Raw genomic sequence first — 22,739 nt, 5'->3', positions numbered from 1 at the left:
GAAAAACCCACATAAGGGCAAGGAAAACTCACACCCAGTGGGACGCCAGTGACAATGATGACTATGAGAAACCTTGGAGAGGACCTCAAATGTGGGCAACCCCCCCCCCCCCCCCCCCCCCCCCCCTCTAGGGGACCAAAAACAATGGATGTCGAGCGGGTCTAACATGATACTGTGAAAGTTCAATCCATAGTGGCTCCAACACAGCCGCGAGAGTTCAGTTCAAAGCGGATCCAAGACAGCAGCGAGAGTCCTGTCCACAGGAAACCATCCCAAGCGGAGTCGGATCGGCATCGTAGAAATGTCCCCAACCGATACACAGGCGAGCCGTCCATCCTGGGTCTCGACTCTGGACAGCCAGTACTTCATCCATGGTCATCGGACCGGACCCCCTCCACAAGGGAGGGGGGGGCAGAGGAGAAAAAGAAAAGAAGCGGCAGATCAACTGGTCTAAAAAGGAGGTCTATTTAAAGGCTAGAGCAGGGGTAGGGAACCTATGGTTCTAGAGCCAGATGTGGCTCTTTTGATGACCGCATCTGGCTCTCTGATAAGTCTGAGCTGACGTTGCTTAACACGATAAGTCATGAATAATTCCACTTGTAATCACAGTGTTAAAAATAATGTTCAAAATATGAAACATTCTCATGCATTTTTAATCCATCCATCTGTTTTCTACCGCACCTGTTCAAGAAGTTGCGTTAATGGTAAGAAGTTATTATTGGTTAGTGTGGGGCTTGCCCTCCTGGGGGTTCTTCAGACCCCCAAGCACCGACATGAGAGCCTGTTTCAGGGTTACAATATTGTTTTATTTTTCAATAAGTCTCTCAGTTGCTTTCCAGCAATTGTATTTCCAGCCCCAACCCAGTCTCTCTTCCTGGCTGCTGCTTATAAGAGAGCGACAGGTGATTAGATAACAAGGCCCAGGTGGGCCATCTACGCACCTGTCGGGCGAGCGGTCCATCCTGGGTCCCGACAAGCGGTCCATCCTGGGTCTCGACTCTGGACAGCCAGTATGCATGTTCATCGGACCGGACCCCTTCCACAAGGGAGAGTGGGACATAGGAGAAAAAGAAAAGAAACGGCAGATCAACTGGTCTAAAAAGGGAGTCTATTTAAAGGCTAGAGTATACAAATGAGTTTTAAGGTGAGACTTAAATGCTTCTACTGAGGTAGCATCTCGAACTGTTACCGGGAGGGCATTCCAGAGTACTGGAGCCCGAAATGAAAACGCTCTATAGCCCGCAGACTTTTTTTGGGCTTTGGGAATCACTAATAAGCCGGAGTCCTTTGAACGCAGATTTCTTGCCGGGACATATGGTACAATACAATCGGCAAGATAGGATGGAGCTAGACCGTGTAGTATTTTATACGTAAGTAGTAAAACCTTAAAGTCACATCTTAAGTGCACAGGAAGCCAGTGCAGGTGAGCCAGTACAGGCGTAATGTGATCAAACTTTCTTGTTCTTGTCAAAAGTCTAGCAGCCGCATTTTGTACCAACTGTAATCTTTTAATGCTAGACATGGGGAGACCCGAAAATAATACGTTACAGTAATCGAGACGAGACGTAACAAACGCATGGATAATGATCTCAGCGTCTTTAGTGGACAAAATGGAGCGAATTTTAGCGATATTACGGAGATGAAAGAAGGCCGTTTTAGTAACGCTTTTAATGTGTGACTCAAAGGAGAGAGTTGGGTCAAAGATAATACCCAGATTCTTTACCGTGTCGCCTTGTTTAATTGTTAAATACACAGGAACAGGTACCATAGGTAAAAAAAAAAAATGGTCTCACATAATAGCTCCACTTTAATAAACATTCTCCTTTCTGTGGCTTACATGCAGAGAAGTAAACAGCCAAAGTAAATAGTATTTTTTGTTGCTGAAATGATGTGAATAATAATGGTCATTCATTCATTACAGTTAAAAACGTACACAGCAAAGGCGTCCTACATAATAACAACATGGCTTTATTGTCTGCAAATTTCACGCCAGAGGTTGCGTAGGTTGAGCACCCCCCAACACCAACACACTGACAGTCATTGGTCTTTATTAGACACTGTTGACTGGCGGGGCGCTGCATGACTTTTCATTTTAAAAGCACGCTTGAATTTTTTTTTTTTGGCATCTGACTCGATCTGCTTCAAAGTGTCACGGCGAAGAAATTAGCTTTCAATATGCCGTTTGTTTTAAGATCCCCGGGCTGGTTTGGATTACAGTCTGTCAATCAGCGTGTGTGTGTGTGTGCACGTATACACACTTTAAGTCTCGACAGGCCGCATTCAGACTCTCTCAGTTTGACTGACAGCGTTAATGGTGAAATAATTCCACACGTCAGGCGAGTGAAAAGCTTCATTTCACCGAGCTGTTTAGATAATCACTCTGCGAAAAGCGACAGCACTTTTTCACTCTGTCACCACAGTTGACTGATCAAGATTTTTTTTTTTGTTTATGTTTTTCTTCCTCTCCCCCTTTCAGGACGAATGCCGGAATTTCATGAAGGTGCTTCTCAGCAGGCGCGGGGGCTTGTTTGTGTGCGGCACCAACGCCTTCAACCCGCTCTGCGCCAACTATACTGTAAGTCCACACACACACACACACACATACGGGTTATCATTTGGAATGGGGACCGAGTTCATTATTGAACTCGGGGGGGGGACCACCCTTTCTACAAGTTATGGAGGCATACAAAAAAAAAAATAGGCGACCTGGCCACTGCCCAGTTAACTCATACATGTCTTTAAATCTCTGGATTGATGAAGTAATGTGCTGATCATGTTAAACCTTGGCGAGAATGAGGACTCAGGTGCAGAAGGGGGACAATTGACACAGGCTTTATTTAACAGTTTTCTTTGAAATCTCTTTGAACAGAGTGATTAAAGCAAAGCGGCTATGGAATCTATGATAACAAAAGACATAGGCAAAACGCAATAAACAGAAAATCACTCCATAGGGAGGAAAAAGGCAATAGCAAAATTACACACAAATCTTCTAACAAAAGAACAACAATCTATGATTAGCTAAAAAAAAAAAGGTAAATCACTCACGCAGAGGAGACGAGAAACTTTTAACAGAAAGTGCGCTATAAAAAGCTGAGAAAACTACAAACTAAAGCGCTCCAAGAGTAGGGAAAAAAAATAAAAAATTAGACACAAAATTCTTGACCAAAAACTTTAACAAACAAAATCACTCTTTCTCAGAGGAAACAAAGAAATCAATAAATAAGGCAAGGCAATACTTAGCAAAACTTGGTTCAAAGGGTGGAGTGCCATCTCCGGGTCGGGGAGGAGACCCTGCCCCAAGTGGAGGAGTTCAAGTACCTAGGAGTCTTGTTCACGAGTGGGGGAAGAGTGGATCGTGAGATCGACAGGCGGATCGGTGCGGCGTCTTCAGTAATGCGGACGTTGTACCGATCCGTTGTGGTGAAGAAGGAGCTGAGCCGGAAGGCAAAGCTCTCAATTTACCGGTCGATCTACGTTCCCATCCTCACCTATGGTCATGAGCTTTGGGTCATGACCGAAAGGATAAGATCACGGGTACAAGCGGCTGAAATGAGTTTCGAGGTCTCTCCCTTAGAGATAGGGTGAGAAGCTCTGCCATCCGGGAGGAACTCAACGTAAAGCCGCTGCTCCTCCACATCGAGAGGAGCCAGATGAAGTGGTTCGGGCATCTGGTCAGGATGCCACCCGAACGCCTCCCTAGGGAGGTGTTTAGGGCACGTCCAGCTGGTAGGAGGCCACGGGGAAGACCCAGGACACGTTGGGAAGACTATGTCTCCCGGCTGGCCTGGGAACGCCTCGGGATCCCCCGGGAAGAGTTAGACGAAGTGGCTGGAGATAGGGAAGTCTGGGCTTCACTGCTTAGGCTGCTGCCCCCGCGACCCGACCTCGGATAAGCGGAAGATGATGGATGGATGGATGGATGGTTCAAGGCTGTGGACAAGGCTGGAGGCACGTAGCGAGACAATATACTCTGGCACAAGACAAGAGGAAGACCAGACATTTATACACATGAGGGAGGGTGACACAGGTGGGCACAATCAGGCAATCAGGAGAGACATCAGACCAGTGAAACAGGAGGAAGGGCAAGTGACCTGAAACGAGAGGGAGAGTTAGCCTTTCAAAATAAAACAGGAAATGACAAGACAACATGAAACCAAACAAAACCCGGACAATACTTCACCGAGGTGTGACAGATCATTCTTACTGGGGACCCTAGGGCAGTGGTTCTCAACCTTTTTTCCAGTGATGTACGCCCTGTGAACATTTTTTTTTTTAAAGTCCTACTGAAACCCACTACTACCGACCACGCAGTCTGATAGTTTATATATCAATGATGAAATATTAACATTGCAACACATGCCAATACGGCCAGTTTAGTTTACTAAATTACCAGTACCACTTACGGCTAAAAGTCATCTCTTTTCATCGCATGATTACAAAGTAATTTGGACATCTGTGTTGCTGAATCTTTTGCAATTTGTTCAATTAATAATGGAGACTATAAAGAAGAATGCTGTTGGTGGAAAGCGGTGGATTGCAGCTGCCTTTAGCAACCGAAACACAGCCGGTGTTTCTTTGTTGTGAAGCTTTAACACAGAGCGGTCAGGCGAACATGTTTCTCTACGTCAACCAGCCAGTTTTTGGATGAGAAAATTGTGATATTAAGTCGGCTCTTACCGGAGACTTGTGCGGAGTTAGCGTCCTCCTGCAGCAGCTGTCTAAAAGGCAGCTGTGATCTTGGCTCCTCCATTGGCTTCTCTCAGAGACACTGGCGGTCACCGCAGCCCTCCGACTTTAAGGTATGACTTTATAATCTCACTAAAACACTATTAACACAATAAGCAGATAAGGGATTTTCCAGAATTATCCTAGTAAATGTGTCTAATAACATCTGAATCGCTCCCACTGCCGTTCCCTTTTTTTCTTTTTTTTTTAGTGCTTCACTCTGACTTTCCTCATCCACAAATCTTTCATCCTCGTTCAAATTAATGGGGAAATCGTCGCTTTTTCGGTCCGAATCGCTCTTGCTGCTGGTGGCTATGATTGTAAACAATGTGAGGATGTGAGGAGCCCTACAACCCGTGACGTCACGCGCACATCGTCTGCTACTTCCGGTACAGGCAAAGCTTTCTTATTAGCGACCAAAAGTTGCGAAATTTATGTCGACGTTCTCTACTAAATCATTTCAGCAAAAATATTGCAATATCGCAAAATGATCAAGTATGACACATAGAATGGACCTGCTATCCCCGTTTAAATAAGAAAATCTAACTTCAGTAGGCCTTTAATTCAAGTACCCCATAATCAGAGCAAAGCATTTTTGGTTGAAAAAAAGAGATAAAGAAGTAAAATACAGTACTATGTCATCAGTTTCTGATTTATTAAATTGTATAACAGTGGAAAATATTGCTCATTTGTAGTGGTCTTTCTTGAACTATTTGGAAAAAAAGATTTAAAAATAACTAAAAACTTGTTGAAAACTAAACAAGTGATTCAATTATAAATAAAGATTTCTACACATAGAAGTAATCATCACCTTAAAGTGCCCTCTTTGGGGATTGTAATAGAGATCCATCTGGATTCATCAACTTAATTCTAAACATTTCTTCACAAAAAAAAGAAATCTTTAACATCAATATTTATTACAAAAAAATCTAGCTGTCAACACTGAATATTGCATTGTTGCATTTCTTTTCATAGTTTATGAACTTACATTCATATTTTGTTGAAGTATTATTCAATTAATATATTTATAAATCATTTTTGAATTGTTGCTAGTTTTAGAATATTTTTTATAAAAATCTCACGTACCCCCTTGGCATACCTTCAAGTACCCTCGGGGGTACGTGTACCCCCATTTGAGAACCACTGTCCTCGGGGAAAAATAGTTAATATGGTTCATGGAGACCAAATTTAAATAATTTTGCATAATTCACACACATTTGTATGTGACTACTGAGGACCATTTAAAAAAATAAAAAAATAAAAAAATAAGTTCAAATGAAATATGACATGATCCTCAGAATACAGCACTACAGCTGTCCTTTTATTTATGTATTTATTTATTTATTTATTTACCACTTCAATCAATCAATCAATGTTTATTTATATAGCCCCAAATCACAAATGTCTCAAAGGACTGCACAAATCATTACGACTACAACATCCTCGGAAGAACCCACAAAAGGGCAAGGAAAACTCACACCCAGTGGGCAGGGAGAATTCACATCCAGTGGGACGCCAGTGACAATGATGACTATGAGAAACCTTGGAGAGGACCTCAGATGTGGGCAACCCCCCCCCCCCCCCCTCTAGGGGACCGAAAGCAATGGATGTCGAGCGGGTCTAACATGATACTGTGCAAGTTCAATCCATAGTGGCTCCAACACAGCCGCGAGAGTTCAGTTCAAGCGGATCGAAGACAGCAGCGAGAGTCCCGTCCACAGGAAACCATCCCAAGCGGAGTCGGATCGGCATCGTAGAGATGTCCCCAACCGATACAGGCAAGCGGTCCATCCTGGGTCCCGACGAGCGGTCCATCCTGGGTCTCGACTCTGGACAGCCAGTACTTCATCCATGGTCATCGGACCAGACCCCCTCCACAAGGGAGGGGGGGACATAGGAGAAAGAAAAGAAGCGGCAGATCAACTGGTCTAAAAAGGAGGTCTATTTAAAGGCTAGAGTATACAGATGAGTTTTAAGGTGAGACTTAAATGCTTCTACTGAGGTAGCATCTCGAACTGTTACCGGGAGGGCATTCCAGAGTACTGGAGCCCGAACGGAAAACGCTCTATAGCCCGCAGACTTTTTTTGGGCTTTAAGAATCACTAATAAGCAGATTTCTTGCCGGGACATATGGTACAATACAATCGGCAAGATAGGATGGAGCTAGACCGTGTAGTATTTTATACGTAAGTAGTAAAACTTATTAGTTAAAGCTGAGATAGGCACCAGCGACCCCAAAGGGAATAAGCGGTGGGAAATGGATGGATGGATAGTTAAAGCAAATCCTGCATCTTCTGTGACATTACTGAAAACTTTTATTTATTTATTTATTGTTTATTTGTTTATTTATTTATTTATTTATGTACCACTTATTAGTTAAAGAAAATCCTGCATGTTCCATGACATCACTGAAAATTGCTATTTAGCAGTAATGAAGTTGTCTGCAACTTCCACTACCATATATAGAAGGACGGAAAATTCTGAATGTGAATCATACTCTAAGGTAATAATATTTTATAATCATACTGTATGAAAATGTCATCCTAAGGAATATTAAACCAGATTTTTTTGGGTGAAAATTATATTACTTTTAAATAAGGATGGATACCATACAGAATCACTGTACTATTAATGCCAGGATAACAAATGTTTCACTTTTCACTTACGCATCTTCAGAATGGATCTGACTATCATTTAAAAAGGTTTCCCTTTAGGGGGTCCTGTTTTTTTTTTGTCCCCATACCGTCAGAGGTCCCCTAAAGGTGACTGTGTAAACAGGGCGATGTCCCCATTAACCTTCGTCTTGTGTTAGGGTCGGCACCGACCCGTTTTAGTTTTTAAATGCATAAAAACACCACATACATTTATTTTTTGCATCAAAGCTTTTTGACTTTGTCAGGAACCTCTTTGTCAACAAAATAAAACATTTTAATTTTTTTCACTAAATTATAAAATTCTCTGGTGGAAATTATGCCCTTGGTGTTGTTAGGGTCGGTTTCGACCCGGTTATAAAAATAAGATGATAAAGCAATGATAAGAGCCAAAACTGAACACATTGACAGCCAGCTCCTCTCCCAATCATGTGAGCTTCAGTGGATTCTCATTTTACCTTGTTATCCTGTGCAAAAACAAACAAAAGACGGACACTAAAAGTGTCACTTTTTGCCACTCTGATTTTGTTTTTTTATTAGTTTTGGAACTAGTAATCTATTTCTCTTGGTTTCATTTGCTTGATTGGTTGTTGGTTGTTGTTTGTTTGATGTTGGATTTCTGTTGCTGAAAAAAAATAGCCTTTTTCTTGAAGTAAATATATATGGGTGGAAATTGACCCGTAACACCATAGATGTTACTATAGTTAAAATTCTTAAAATGAAAAAATAAATAAAACACATTTATTTAAGAGATGTGTTCTAATACCCCTTAGTAATAGTTAGGTAACACAACAACCTTTTTTTTAATTTATACGATTCTCTTGAGGTTCGTTTTACCATTTTTAAAAATTGAAATCGAAGGGTATACTGACAAAAAAAGGCCCAATGGCCCAAACCAAAAATATTAAAACCAATATTTTCAAGGATAAGGAAGCCTAACGAGGTAACCAAGAGATGAGAAACAAATTGGATGATAGGTAATTGTTTTTAGTGTATTTTACAGCTGATTTAAGACATGGGTCAAAACCGACCCGTTAACATAAGAGATGGTAACAGAAAGCTAACACAAGAGGAAGGTTAAGTAAACATTGGCAGAACACACACACACACACACAATGTGAATGTATTTCCCAGGTGCTTCCACACCACAATTAGTACGCTTGCTCAGGTGAAAATGTGCATTGTTTGCGTAGTGCCTGTGGCCACGTTGACGTTTTTCCTGCCTGAGATTTAATTTTTTTTTATTCTCCGAGCTGTCAGGCGGTTCCAGTCGCTCGTGTTCTGCAAAAAAAAATTAAAAAAAAAATTAAAATGCACCCATCATAGTTCCATCCATCCATTTTCTACCGCTTATTCCCTTTCAGGGTCGCGGGGGGGCGCTGGCGCTTATCTCAGCTACAATCGGGCGGAAGGCGGGGTACACCCTGGACAAGTCGCCACCTCATCGCAGGGCCAAAACAGACAGACAGACAACATTCACACTCACATTCACACACTAGGGCCAATTTAGTGTTGCCAATCAACCTATCCCCAGGTGCATGTCTTTGGAAGTGGGAGGAAGCCGGAGTACCCGGAGGGAACCCACGCATTCACGGGGAGAACATGCAAACTCCACACAGAAAGATCCCGAGCCTGGATTTGAACCCAGGACTGCAAGACCTTTGTATTGTGAGGCAGACGCACTAACCCCTCTGCCACCGTGAAGCCTTGTATCATAGTTAAACCTGTCAATTGGATTTTGGGCTCCCTCTATACCATGTCAAGCTCTACCGGAGGGGTTTTTGAGTGGGTGGAGTTAGCTGGCGTACGTTGCAGCGTAATAAACAGTCGATGTAATATTACTTTCGTTTCATTACTTTCATTCATCCAGGTCATTGCACAAACCCCCAAAACTAGTGAAGTTGGCACGTTGTGTAAATCGTAAATAAAATCAGAATACAATGATTGGCAAATCCTGTATTCAATTGAAAAGACTGCAAAGACAATATATTTAACGTTCGAACTGGAAAACTTTGTTATTTTTGCAAATATTAGCTCGTTTGGAATTTTGATGCCTGCAACATGTTTCAAAAAAGCTGGCACAAGTGGCAAAAAAGACTGAGAAAGTCGAGGGACGATCATCAAACACTTATTTGGAACATCCCGCAGGTGAACAAGCTATAAGGGGACAGGTGGGTGCCATAATTTGGTATAAAATCAGCTTCCATGAAATTCCCGGTCATTCACAAACAAGGATGGGTCGAGGGTCACCACTTTGTCAACAAATGCATGAGCAAATTGCCTAAGGACAACATTTCTCAACGAGCTATTGCGAGGAATTTAGGGATTTCACCATCTACGGTCCGTAATATCATCAAAAGATTCAGAGAATCCGGAGAAATTACTGCACGTAAGCGATGATATTACGGACCTTCGATCCCTCAGGCGGTACTGCATCAAAAAGCGACGTCGGTGTGTAAAGGATATCACCACATGGGCTCAGGATCACTTCAGAAAACCACTGTCAGTGACTGCTGTTGATCGCTACATCTGTAAGTTCAAGTTAAAACTCCCCTATGCAAAGCAAAAGCCATTTATCAACAACACCCGACCTCATCTAAGATCGACTGATGCAAAGTGGGTTATAATTGTATAGCGCTTTTCTACCTTCAAGGTACTCAAAGCGCTCTGACACTACATCCACATTTACCCATTCACACACACATTCACACACTGATGGAGGGAGCTGCCATGCAAGGCACTAACCAGCACCCATCAGGACCAAGGGTGAAGTGTCTTGCTCAGGACACAACGGACGTGACGAGGTTGTTACTAGGTGGGGATTGAACCAGGGATCCTCGGGTTGCGCACAACCACTCTCCCACTGTGGAAAAGTGTTCTGTGGTCTGACGAGTCCACATTTCGAATTGTTTTTGAGAAACAGTGGACTTAAGCGATGATATTAAGGACCTTCGATCCCTCAGGCGGTACTGCATTAAAAAGCGACGTCGGTGTGTAAAGGATATCACCACATGGGCTCAGGATCACTTCAGAAAACCACTGTCAGTAACTGCTGTTGATTGCTACATCTGTAAGTTCAAGTTAAAACTACACTATGCAAAGCAAAAGCCATTTATCAACAACACCCGACCTCATCTAAGATGGACTGATGCAAAGGGGGTTATAATTGTATAGCGCTTTTCTACCTTCAAGGTACTCAAAGCGCTTTGACACTACTTCCACATTTACCCATTCACACACACATTCACACACTGATGGAGGGAGCTGCCATGCAAGGCGCTAACCAGGACCAAGGGTGAAGTGTCTTGCTCAGGACACAACGGACATGACGAGGTTGTTACTAGGTGGGGATTGAACCAGGGACCCTCGGGTTGCGCACGGCCACTCTCCCACTGTGGAAAAGTGTTCTGTGGTCTGACGAGTCCACATTTCGAATTGTTTTTGAGAAACAGTGGACTTAAGCGATGATATTAAGGACCTTCGATCCCTCAGGCGGTACTGCATCAAAAAGCGACGTCGGTGTGTAAAGGATATCACCACATGGGCTCAGGATCACTTCAGAAAACCACTGTCAGTAACTGCTGTTGATCGCTACATCTGTAAGTTCAAGTTAAAACTCCACTATGCAAAGCAAAAGCCATTTATCAACAACACCCGACCTCATCTAAGATGGACTGATGCAAAGTGGGTTATAATTGTATAGCGCTTTTCTACCTTCAAGGTACTCAAAGCGCTTTGACACTACTTCCACATTTACCCATTCAATCACACATTCACACACTGATGGAGGGAGCTGCCATACAAGGCGCCAACCAGCACCCATCAGGACCAAGGGTGAAGTGTCTTGTTCAGGACACAACGGACATGACGAGGTTGTTACTAGGTGGGAATTGAACCAGGGACCCTCGGGTTGCGTACGGCCACTCTCCCACTGTGGAAAAGTGTTCTGTGGTCTGACGAGTCCACATTTCGAATTGTTTTTGAGAAACAGTGGACTTAAGCGATGATATTAAGGACCTTCGATCCCTCAGGCGGTACTGCATCAAAAAGCGACGTTGGTGTGTAAAGGATATCACCACATGGGCTCAGGATCACTTCAGAAAACCACTGTCAGTAACTGCTGTTGATCGCTACATCTGTAAGTTCAAGTTAAAACTCCACTATGCAAAGCAAAAGCCATTTATCAACAACACCCGACCTCATCTAAGATGGACTGATGCAAAGTGGGTTATAATTGTATAGCGCTTTTCTACCTTCAAGGTACTCAAAGCGCTCTGACACTACTTCCACATTTACCCATTCACACACACATTCACACACTGATGGAGGGAGCTGCCATGCAAGGCGCTAACCAGCACCCATCAGGACCAAGGGTGAAGTGTCTTGCTCAGGACACAACGGACGTGACGAGAGGTTGTTACTAGGTGGGGATTGAACCAGGGATCCTCGGGTTGCGCACGACCACTCTCCCACTGTGGAAAAGTGTTCTGTGGTCTGACGAGTCCACATTTCGAATTGTTTTTGAGAAACAGTGGACTTAAGCGATGATATTAAGGACCTTCGATCCCTCAGGCGGTAATGCATTAAAAAGCGACGTCGGTGTGTAAAGGATATCACCACATGGGCTCAGGATCACTTCAGAAAACCACTGTCAGTAACTGCTGTTGATTGCTACATCTGTAAGTTCAAGTTAAAACTCCACTATGCAAAGCAAAAGCCATTTATCAACAACACTCGACCTCATCTAAGATGGACTGATGCAAAGTGGGTTATAATTGTATAGCGCTTTTCTACCTTCAAGGTACTCAAAGCGCTTTGACACTACTTCCACATTTACCCATTCACACACACATTCACACACTGATGGAGGGAGCTGCCATGCAAGGCGCTAACCAGGACCAAGGGTGAAGTGTCTTGCTCAGGACACAACGGACATGACGAGGTTGTTACTAGGTGGGGATTGAACCAGGGACCCTCGGGTTGCGCACGGCCACTCTCCCACTGTGGAAAAGTGTTCTGTGGTCTGACGAGTCCACATTTCGAATTGTTTTTGAGAAACTGTGGTCATTGTTTCCTCCGGAATAAAGAGGAAATGAACCATACGGATTGTTATACAGTAGGTGCAAAGTTCAAAAGCCAGCATCTGTGATGCATCTGTGTTACCCATGCTTTAGTGCCCAAAGCATGGGTAACTTACACATCTGTGAAGGCACCATTAATGCTGAAAGGTACATACAGGTTTTGGAGCAACATATGGTGCCATCCAAACAACGTTATCATAGACGCCCCTGCTTATTTCAGCAAGACAATGCCAAGCCACATGTTACAACAGCGTGGGTTCTTAGTAAAAGAGTGCAGGTACTAGACTGGCCTGCCTTTAGTCCAGACCTGTCTCCTATTTAAAATGAGTGGTGCATTATGAAGCCTAAAATACCACAACGGAGACCCCGGACTGTTGAAAAACTTAAGCTGTACATCAAGCAAGAATGGGAAAGAATTCCACCTGAAAAGCTTTAAATATTGTTCTCCTCAGTTCCCAAATGTTTACTAAGTGTTTTTAAAAGGAAAGGCCATGTAACACAGTCGTAAAAATGCCCCTGTACCAAGTTTTTTGCGATGTGTTGCTGCCATTAAATTCTAATTAAGCTTCTCAGTTCGAACATTAAATATCTTGTCTTTGCAGTCTATTCAACTTATTTGAATAGACTAAAAACCTTGGTAGACGGTGACAAGGTTTGCACGACAAAGCACATATACACTATATTGCCAAAATTATTTGGCCAGCAGCTTTTACTCACATATGAGCTAAAAATGCCATGCGAAGGAATTGTCCAAAATGTTTTGGTATCCTGGAGCATTCAAAGTTCCTTTCACTGGAACTAAGGGGCCAAGCCCAACTCCTGAAAAACCAACCCCACACCTTAATTCCTCCTCCACCAAATTTCACACTCGGCACAATGCAGTCCAAAATATAGCATTCTCCTGGCAACCTCCAAACCCAGACTGGTCCATCAGATTGCCAGATGGAAAAGCGTGATTCATTACTCCAGAGAAGGCGTCTCCACTGCTCTAGAGTCTAGTCATACCAAAGACTATAAAAATGGGACCCATTACCTCCCTGCTTGGCACTCAGCATCAAGGGTTGGAATTGGGGGTTAAATCACCAAAAATGATTCCCGGGCGCAGCACTGCTGCTGCCCACTGCTCCCCTCACTTCCCAGGGGTTGATCAAGGGGATGGGTCAGATGCAGATAATAATTTCGCCACACCTAGTGTGTGTGTGTGTGACAATCATTGGTACTTTAACTTGAACTTTAGTGGCGACGTGCTTTACACCACTGCATTCCACACTTTGCATTGGACCTGGTGATGTGTGGCTTAGACGCAGCTGCTCGGCCATGATAACCCAATTCCATGAAGCTCTCCGCGTCCCGTACGTGGGCTAATTGGAAGGTCACATGACGTTTGGAGCTCTGCAGCAACTGACTGTGCAGAAAGTCTTCGCACTATGCGCTTCAGCATCCTCTGACCCCTCTCTGTCAGTTTACGTGGCCTACCACTTGGTGGCTGAGTTGCTGTTGTTCCCAAAATCTTCAATTTTCTTATAATTATACTCTATATACTGTATACTCTAGCCTTTAAATAGACTCCCTTTTTAGACCAGTTGATCTGCCGTTTCTTTTCTTTTTCTTCTATGTCCCACTCTCCCTTGTGGAGGGGGTCCGATCCGATCCGGTGGCCATGTACTGCTTGCCTGTGTATCGGCTGGGGACATCTCTGCGCTGCTGATCCGCCTCCGCTTGGGATGGTTTCCTGCTGGCTCCACTGTGAACGGGACACTCGCTGCTGTGTTGGATCCGCTTTGGACTGGACTCTCACGACTGTGTTGGATCCATTGTGGATTGAACTTTCACAGTATCATGTTAGACCCGCTCGACATCCATTGCTTTCCTCCTCTCTAAGGTTCTCATAGTCATCATTGTCACCGACGTCCCACTGGGTCATTATTGTCACCGATGTCCCACTGGGTGTGAGTTTTCCTTGCCCTTATGTGGGCCTACCTAAGGATGTCGTAGTGGTTTGTGCAGCCCTTTGAGACACTAGTGATTTAGGGCTATATAAGTAAACATTGATTGATTGATTGATAATAAAGCTGACTTTGGAATATTTAGGAGCGACTTGATTGGTTTCACAGGTGGCATCCTATCACTGAGAGCGGCCCATTCTTTCACAAATGTTTGTAGAAACAGTCTCCATGCCTAAGTGCTTGATTTTATACACCGGGCCAAGTGATTAGGACACCTGATTGTCATCATTTGGATGGGTGGCCAAATACTTTTGGCAATATAGTGTATATTCGTTTCTATTGTTGGGTTAAAAAATGACGAAAATCCGCTGTATTTCAAAGCTGATAACACAACATGAAACGTGTCGACCCTCGACTAAGTTGCTATGTGGTCACCGTGGCAACAAGACGTGCTTGGACAAAGTACCTGGTCGTGCCCAGACCTTTGCAGTCTTTCACATATGTTGAGAGAGGGACGACAATGTACACCAAAAAAGGAAACATCTCACCTTGCCGGGGTGAAGACGTCTGTCATCCGTGTCTGTGTTAAGAAAGCAAAAACTGAAGTCAATTGAAAGTCAACAAAGGTTCCAGCTAACAAGCGTGGACTCGGCTGACTCCGCCAATTTGGCCTTTAATTATTTCCTTCTCCGGCCATTTGTCAAACACTCTTATAACCGAAGCGGCCGCAGCATTAAGCCTCGATCCATCACCGCGCTGCTAAACTCACTCCCTTCCTCCCAAAGCTACCTCTCGTTCCGCTCAATTTCTGCTTCAAACAACATCAAAATATGAATCATCATAAATGTGAATCATCAGGTTGATTTCATGTTGTTCTTGGGGAGTAATAAACATGGCATGAGTTCATTATCACATTGCCGGCTCCTGTTTTATTTATGTCCGTGTCTTAATGAAACAAGACATACTGTATCATTCATTTGATTTTATTTCCCTGCCGCAGAAAAGCTTTAAAAATGTGTGTGTACCAAACAGGCAAGAACTCTGGTGCAAATTCCCGCAGGACTGCGATGTATTGTGGGCGCAATGACATCATTGGACAGAGTCTTTAAAGGCCTACTGAAACCCACTACTACCCACCACGCAGTCTGACAGTTTATACATCAATGATGAAATATTAACATTGCAACACATGCCAATACGGCTTTTTTTAGTTTACTAAATTACAATTTTAAATTTCCCGGGAGTTTCGTCTTGGAAACGTCGTGTAATGACGACGTGTACGCAGGACGTCTCGCGTTTTTAGGAAGTATGAGCGCTACGCACATAATTACACAGTATTCTGGACATCTGTGTTGCTGAATCTTTTGCAATTTGTTCAATTAATATTGGAGAAGTCACAGTAGAAAACCTCTGTCCATTTGTCGAAGGAGAGTCAACGAGAATGCGGGCTCCCGTAGATGTGCTAAAAAAGTAAAAAAAAAAGGTAGCGTGTCCTTTGTATTACCTTGCCGTCGAGGAAAACAGCGACTGCATTTGGACCGGCAAAGCAGACTGTATCAGTTATTGTCCGCCATGCATGTCGCGGACTCAACGTCTAGGTCCACAAAAATAAATGGACAATGAAAGTGAAGGCAAAAGTGTGTCGTGACTAGATATCTAGATCCCTAGATTGATTGATGTAAAATATTCTTTGTCACATTGTTAACTTTCACATGTCCATTAAAGATTTGATTAATTTATGATGACTCAGGTGTGATTCAATCAATCAATCAATCAATGTTTACTTATATAGCCCTAAATCACTAGTGTCTCAAAGGGCTGCACAAACCACTACGACATCCTCGGTAGGCCCACATAAGGGCAAAGAAAACTCACACCCAGTGGGACGTCGGTGACAATGATGACTATGAGAACCTTGGAGAGGAGGAAAGCAATGGATGTCGAGCGGGTCTAACATGATACTGTGAAAGTTCAATCCATAATGGATCCAACACAGTCGCGAGAGTCCAGTCCAAAGCGGATCCAACACAGCAGCGAGAGTCCCGTTCATAGCGGAGCCAGCAGGAAACCATCCCAAGCGGATGCGGATCAGCAGCGCAGAGATGTCCCCAGCCGATACACAGGCAAGCAGTACATGGCCACCGGATCGGACCGGACCCCCTCCACAAGGGAGAGTGGGACATAGAAGAAAAAGAAAAAAAAAAACGGCAGATCAACTGGTCTAAAAAGGGAGTCTATTTAAAGGCTAGAGTATACAAATGAGTTTTAAGGTGAGACTTAAATGCTTCTACTGAGGTGGCATCTCGAACTGTTACCGGGAGGGAATTCCAGAGTACTGGAGCCCGAACGGAAAACGCTGTATAGCCCGCAGACTTTTTTTGGGCTTTGGGAATCACTAATAAGCCGGAGTCCTTTGAACCCAGATTTCTTGCCGGGACATATGGTACAATACAATCGGCAAGATAGGATGGAGCTAGACCGTGTAGTATTTTATACGTAAGTAGTAAAACCTTAAAGTCACATCTTAAGTGCACAGGAAGCCAGTGCAGGTGAGCCAGTACAGGCGTAATGTGATCAAACTTTCTTGTTCTTGTCAAAAGTCTAGCAGCCGCATTTTGTACCAACTGTAATCTTTTAATGCTAGACATGGGGAGACCCGAAAATAATACGTTACAGTAGTCGAGGCGAGACGTAACAAACGCATGGATAATGATCTCAGCGTCTTTAGTGGACAGAATGGAGCGAATTTTAGCGATATTACGGAGATGAAAGAAGGCCGTTTTAGTAACGCTTTTAATGTGTGCCTCAAAGGAGAGAGCTGGGTCGAAGATAATACCCAGATTCTTTACTGTGTCGCCTTGTTTAATTGTTTGGTTGTCAAATGTTAGAGTTGTATTATTAAATAGAGTTCGGTGTCTAGCAGGACCGATAATCAGCATTTCCGTTTTTTTGGCGTTGAGTTGCAAAAAGTTAGCGGACATCCATTGTTTAATTTCATTAAGACACGCCTCCAGCTGACTACAATCCGGCGTGTTGGTCAGCTTTAGGGGCATGTAGAGTTGGGTATCATCAGCATAACAGTGAAAGCTAATACCGTATTTGCGTATGATGTCACCTAGCGGCAGCATGTAGATGCTGAAGAGTGCAGGGCCAAGGACCGAACCCTGGGGAACTCCACACGTTACCTTAACGTAGTCCGAGGTCACATTGTTATGGGAGACACACTGCATCCTATCAGTAAGATAAGAGTTAAACCAAGACAGGGCTAAGTCTGACATACCAATTCGTGTTTTGATACGTTCTAATAAAATATTATGATCGACGGTATCAAAAGCAGCGCTAAGATCGAGGAGCAGCAACATAGATGACGCATCAGAATCCATCGTTAGCAATAGATCATTAGTCATTTTTGCGAGGGCTGTCTCCGTGGAGTGATTTGCCCTGAAATCGGATTGAAAGGTTTCACATAGATTGTTAGACGCTAAGTGTTCATTTAACTGCTCCGCAACAATTTTTTCAAGGATTTTTGAAATAAAGGGAAGGTGAGACACCGGTCGGTAGTTTACCATGAGGTCAGGATCGCGGTTAGGTCTTTTAAGAAGAGGATGAATAAGCGCTTTTTTGAATGCTAGGGGAACAGTGCCCGAGGAGAGTGATAAGTTTATAATATTTAGCACTGATGGACCTAATAATACAAAGAGCTCCTTGATCAGTTTCCCAGGAAGAGGGTCAAGTAAGCATGTTGTCTGTTTTATTCCATTTACACGTTGTAACAATTCCTCTAATGTTATTTCCTCAAAACGAGAGAAACTATTTTGGAGGGCAGTATCCGCCGTATATACCATCGTATCAGTGTTAATAGAACCCCGTTGTAAAAGTGTGTCGTGACTAGATATCTAGATCCCTAGATTGATTGATGTAAAATGTTCTTTGTCATATTGTTAACTTTCACATGTCCATTAGATAATTTGATTAATTTATGATGACTCAGGTGTGATTCACTACAGTAGGGCCCCACAGCACACTGGATTCCAGTTAATTGAAATACCACAACACTGGATATTGTTCAGATAAGTTGCATTTAGGAACTTGCACACAAAGCAACGCTGGAGGTGACTATGACGTGTGCGTTTTCCGTGCTTGCGTACTAGGTCGCGTTGCGCCGGCGGACGCAGGGGGAGGAGAGGGTCTTAATCGACCGTAGTGTGTGTGTGATGAGAATCAGGTGTCTTAATCACTTGGCCCGGTGTATAAAATCAAGCACTTAGGCGTGGAGACTCTTTCTACAAACCTTGTGTGAAAGAATGGGTCGCTCTCAGTGATTTCCAGCGTGAAACTGTCATATCAAACTTAAGAAGGTCAGTGACTTCACTATAAAAGTGGGTGACATTGTTATCACCAGGACGGATGAGATCACCTACCTAGGTTCCATTCCAGAGGCTAATCTTTCCTGTGATAAAATGGCAACCAAGGTGATCAAAAAGGTCAACCAAAGAACGAGATTCCTCTACAGAATCTCCTCTCTGGTCAACAAAAGCACCTTGAGGATTCTAGCGGGAACTCTCATTCAACCCTTCTTCGATTATGCTTGCACCTCCTGGTACCCCAGCACCTCCAAAACCCTCAAATCTAGACTCCAAACTTCCCAGAATAAGCTAATCCGGTTACTTTTAGACCTCCACCCCAGATCACACCTCAATCCAACCCACTTCTCCAAAGTGGGCTGGCTCAGGGTGGAGGACAGAGTAAAACAACTTGCACTGAGCCTGGTCTATAAAATCCGCTACACCTCCTTGATACCGAAGTACATGTCAAATTACTTCCTTAACGTAAATGACCGCCATAACCACAACACCAGGGGGAGCTCCACAAACCACATTAAACCCAGATTTCGATCTAACAAAGGTCTTAACTCATTCTCTTTCTATGCCACATCAATGTGGAATGCACTCCCAACAGGTATAAAAGTAAGTGCATCTCTATATTCCTTCAAAACCGCTCTAAAACAACACCTCCAGGCAACTTCAACACTTTACTAATACCCTCCTCCATTCACATCCCATCTCCCCGGATTATAAACAACTCAAATGTACTTCTAATGTATATACTTGTTCTTATGCTATCTAGACTCACTATGTTCTCTGCTCGCTGTACATATCCTACTAAGTAAGACCTACACTGTTTCAATGTCCACATTTCTCTGTTGATGCAATTGTTGATGACTGAAGTACTGATATCAACCAAAGCTCCTCATCCCACCCCCCGGATTGTAAATAATGTAAATAATTCAATGTACATACTATGATGATTAACTTGTGTGATGACTGTATTATGTTGATAGTATATATTTGTACCATGAATTGATTAACGTGGACCCCGACTTAAACAAGTTGAAAAACTTATTGGGGTGTTACCATTTAGTGGTCAATTGTACGGAATATGTACTGTACTGTGCAATCTACTAATAAAAGTATCAATCAATCAATCAATAGGATGCCACCTGTGCAACGAATCCAGTCGTGAAATTTCCTCGCTCCTAAATATTTCTAAAGTCAACTTTATTATAAGAAAAGTCAAGAGTTTGGGAACAACAGCAACTCAGCCTCCAAGTGTTAGCCCACGTACAGTACGCAGAGAGCTTCATGGAATGGGTTTCCATGGCCGATCAGCTCTCCCATCCAAAGGCAAAACCTAGTAACTCACTTCTAGCTGATTTTGAGAAAAACAAAGGAAAACCAATCCATCTTGATGCTGTCGTACAAAGATCTACAAAGTCATCAAACGTATAGATGTTTTCTTGAGCTTTCATTTTCTTGCCGATTGAGCCGTGGATTGAATCTGCTCTCGTGAACGTGTGCCCTTTCTCCGGATGTTTTATCACAATCTCGGGTTGGGCCCCATTCTGCGTTTGCACATTGGGCAAGAGCCGTGTACAGCGTCCAGTTTTTATTTTGACCTCCACAGTTATCTGCCCAAAAGAGTATGCAAGGGGAAGAATCAAGAACAATACATTTAATGAAGGTGCTTGCAACGTCCTGGGCCAATCTTCCAAATATCCCCTCGTGCCATAATATCACATAATCAGGTTGACCGTCGGCCCCCATTGGTGCAAATGTCTCATTAAAGACAATAAGGCGACTGACAAAGGAGCTCCGACTGGTCCCTTGAGATACTAGGTTTTTCTGTTGTATCTACGCGGTTATGTGGTAGTTGCTAGGTCCTGCCATGCGCGTAACAGCTTACTTACGGAACAAATTACAATATCGCATACACTAATGTAAAGCATATCACCTAGGAACTCCAAAATTATTATCAGCTCAGTTTTGACCAAAATTGAGTTACTGGGTTTTGCCTTTGGACGGGAGAGCTGCATCTAAGCCATACATCAGCAAGTCCAATGCAAAGCGTGGGATGCAGTGGTGTAAAGCACGTCACCACTGGACTCTAGAGCACTGGTTGTCAACCTTTTTTTCAGTGATGTACCCCCTGTGAACATTTTTTTAATTCAAGTACCCCCTAATCAGAGCAAAGCATTTTTGGTTGAAAAAAAGAGATAAAGAAGTAAAATACAGCACTATGTCATATAAGTTTCTGATTTATTAAATGTGTATAAGAGTGCAAAATATTGCTCATTTGTAGTGGTCTTTCTTGAATTATTTGGAAAAAAAGATATAAAAATAACTAAAAACGTGTTGAAAAATAAACAAGTGATTCAATTATAAATTTCTGCACATAGAAGTAATCATCAACTTAAAGTGCCCTCTTTGGGGATTGTAATAGAGATCCATCTGGATTCATAAACTTAATTCTAAACATTTCTTCACAAAAAAAGAAATCTTTAACATCAATATTTATGGAACATGTCCACACAAAAAATCTAGCTGTCAACACTGAATATTGCATTGTTAAATTTTTTTTTACAGTTTATGAACTTACATTCATATTTTGTTGAAATATTCCATCCATCCATCCATTTTCTGCCGCTTATTCCCGTTCGGGGTCGCGGGGGGCGCTGGCGCCTATCTCAGCTACAATCGGGCGGAAGGCGGGGTACACCCTGGACAAGTCGCCACCTCATCGCAGGGCCAACACAGATAGACAGACAACATTCACACTCACATTCACACACTAGGGCCAATTTAGTGTTGCCAATCAACCTATCCCCAGGTGCATGTCTTTGGAAGTGGGAGGAAGCCGGAGTACCCGGAGAGAACCCACGCATTCACGGGGAGAACATGCAAACTCCACACAGAAAGATCCCGAGCCTGGATTTGAACCCAGGACTGCAGGATCTTCGTATTGAAATATTATTCAATGAATATATTTATAAAGGATTTTTGAATTGTTGCTATTTTTGGAATATTTTTATAAAAATCTCACGTACCCCCTGGCATACCTTCAAGTACCCCCAGGGGTACGCGTACCCCCATTTGAGAACCACTGCACTGGAGCAGTGGGGACGCCTTCTCTGGACCATCTGGCAATCTGATGGACCAGTCTGGGTTTGGAGGTGGCCAAGAGAACACTACATTTCGAACTGCATTGTGTAGAGTGTGACATTTGGTGGAGGAGGAATTATGGTGTGGGCTGTTGCAGCTAATATCCAGCACTACCCGCGACCCCGAAAGGGACAAGCGGTAGAAAATAGACGGATGTATGGGTTGTTTTACAGGAGTTGGGCTTGGCCCCTTAGTTCCAGTGAATAGAACTTTAAATGTTTCAGGATACCAAAACATTTTGGACAATTCCAGATGGTAAAGCACTTCAAGTTCGTATGTGAGTAAAGGCAGGTGGCCAAATACTTTTGGCAATATAGTGTATAAGTAAGAAGACCTGGTTGTGCAAAAAAAAAAACTGTCATGCTCAGTCCTAGTAATAAATATTGTGATTGTTGGTCCAATCCACAATATTTTTCTTTATTTCCATAACAGAAAGCCAAGTGCTCTATTCGACACAGATGACCACATTATAGCATCTTTGGCAGAGGTGGGTAGAGTAGCCAGAAATTGTACTCAAGTAAGAGTACTGTTACTTTAGAGATTTATTACTCAAGTAAAAGTAAGGAGTAGTCACCCAAATATTTACTTGAGTAAAAGTAAAAAAGTATGTTGTGAAAAAACTACTCAAGTACTGAGTAACTGATTAGGTAACCTGTTCGTTTAATGATTACGGCAACAAATAATGCACAAAAACATAAAAATAGCAATGAGCAAATTCATAGCCAGGAATATCTCTTAAGCAACTAAAACAATAATATGTATTAAATAATAATACATTAAAATAAAAAAATTAAGGCATATTGAGCCACAATAACTTAACAGCACCATAGGCTCAGT

General features: G+C 43.0%; 1 protein-coding gene across 1 annotated transcript in view; it reads left to right on the top strand.

The window, feature by feature from the left end:
* Window positions 1-22,739, top strand: part of sema6bb (sema domain, transmembrane domain (TM), and cytoplasmic domain, (semaphorin) 6Bb) — a 289,413-nt gene that overhangs the window by 217,201 nt on the left and 49,473 nt on the right. Inside the window, exon 6 of the mRNA XM_061888085.1 lies at window positions 2,477-2,575. Within this exon, the coding sequence (XP_061744069.1) occupies window positions 2,477-2,575 (99 nt within the window). The remainder of the gene's footprint in view (window positions 1-2,476; window positions 2,576-22,739) is intronic.

This window comes from Nerophis ophidion, linkage group LG26 (assembly GCF_033978795.1).
Source record: "Nerophis ophidion isolate RoL-2023_Sa linkage group LG26, RoL_Noph_v1.0, whole genome shotgun sequence".
Lineage (NCBI taxonomy): Eukaryota > Metazoa > Chordata > Actinopteri > Syngnathiformes > Syngnathidae > Nerophis > Nerophis ophidion.
The sequence above is the reverse complement of the archived record's forward strand: the minus strand, read 5'-3'. Positions and strand labels throughout refer to the sequence as shown.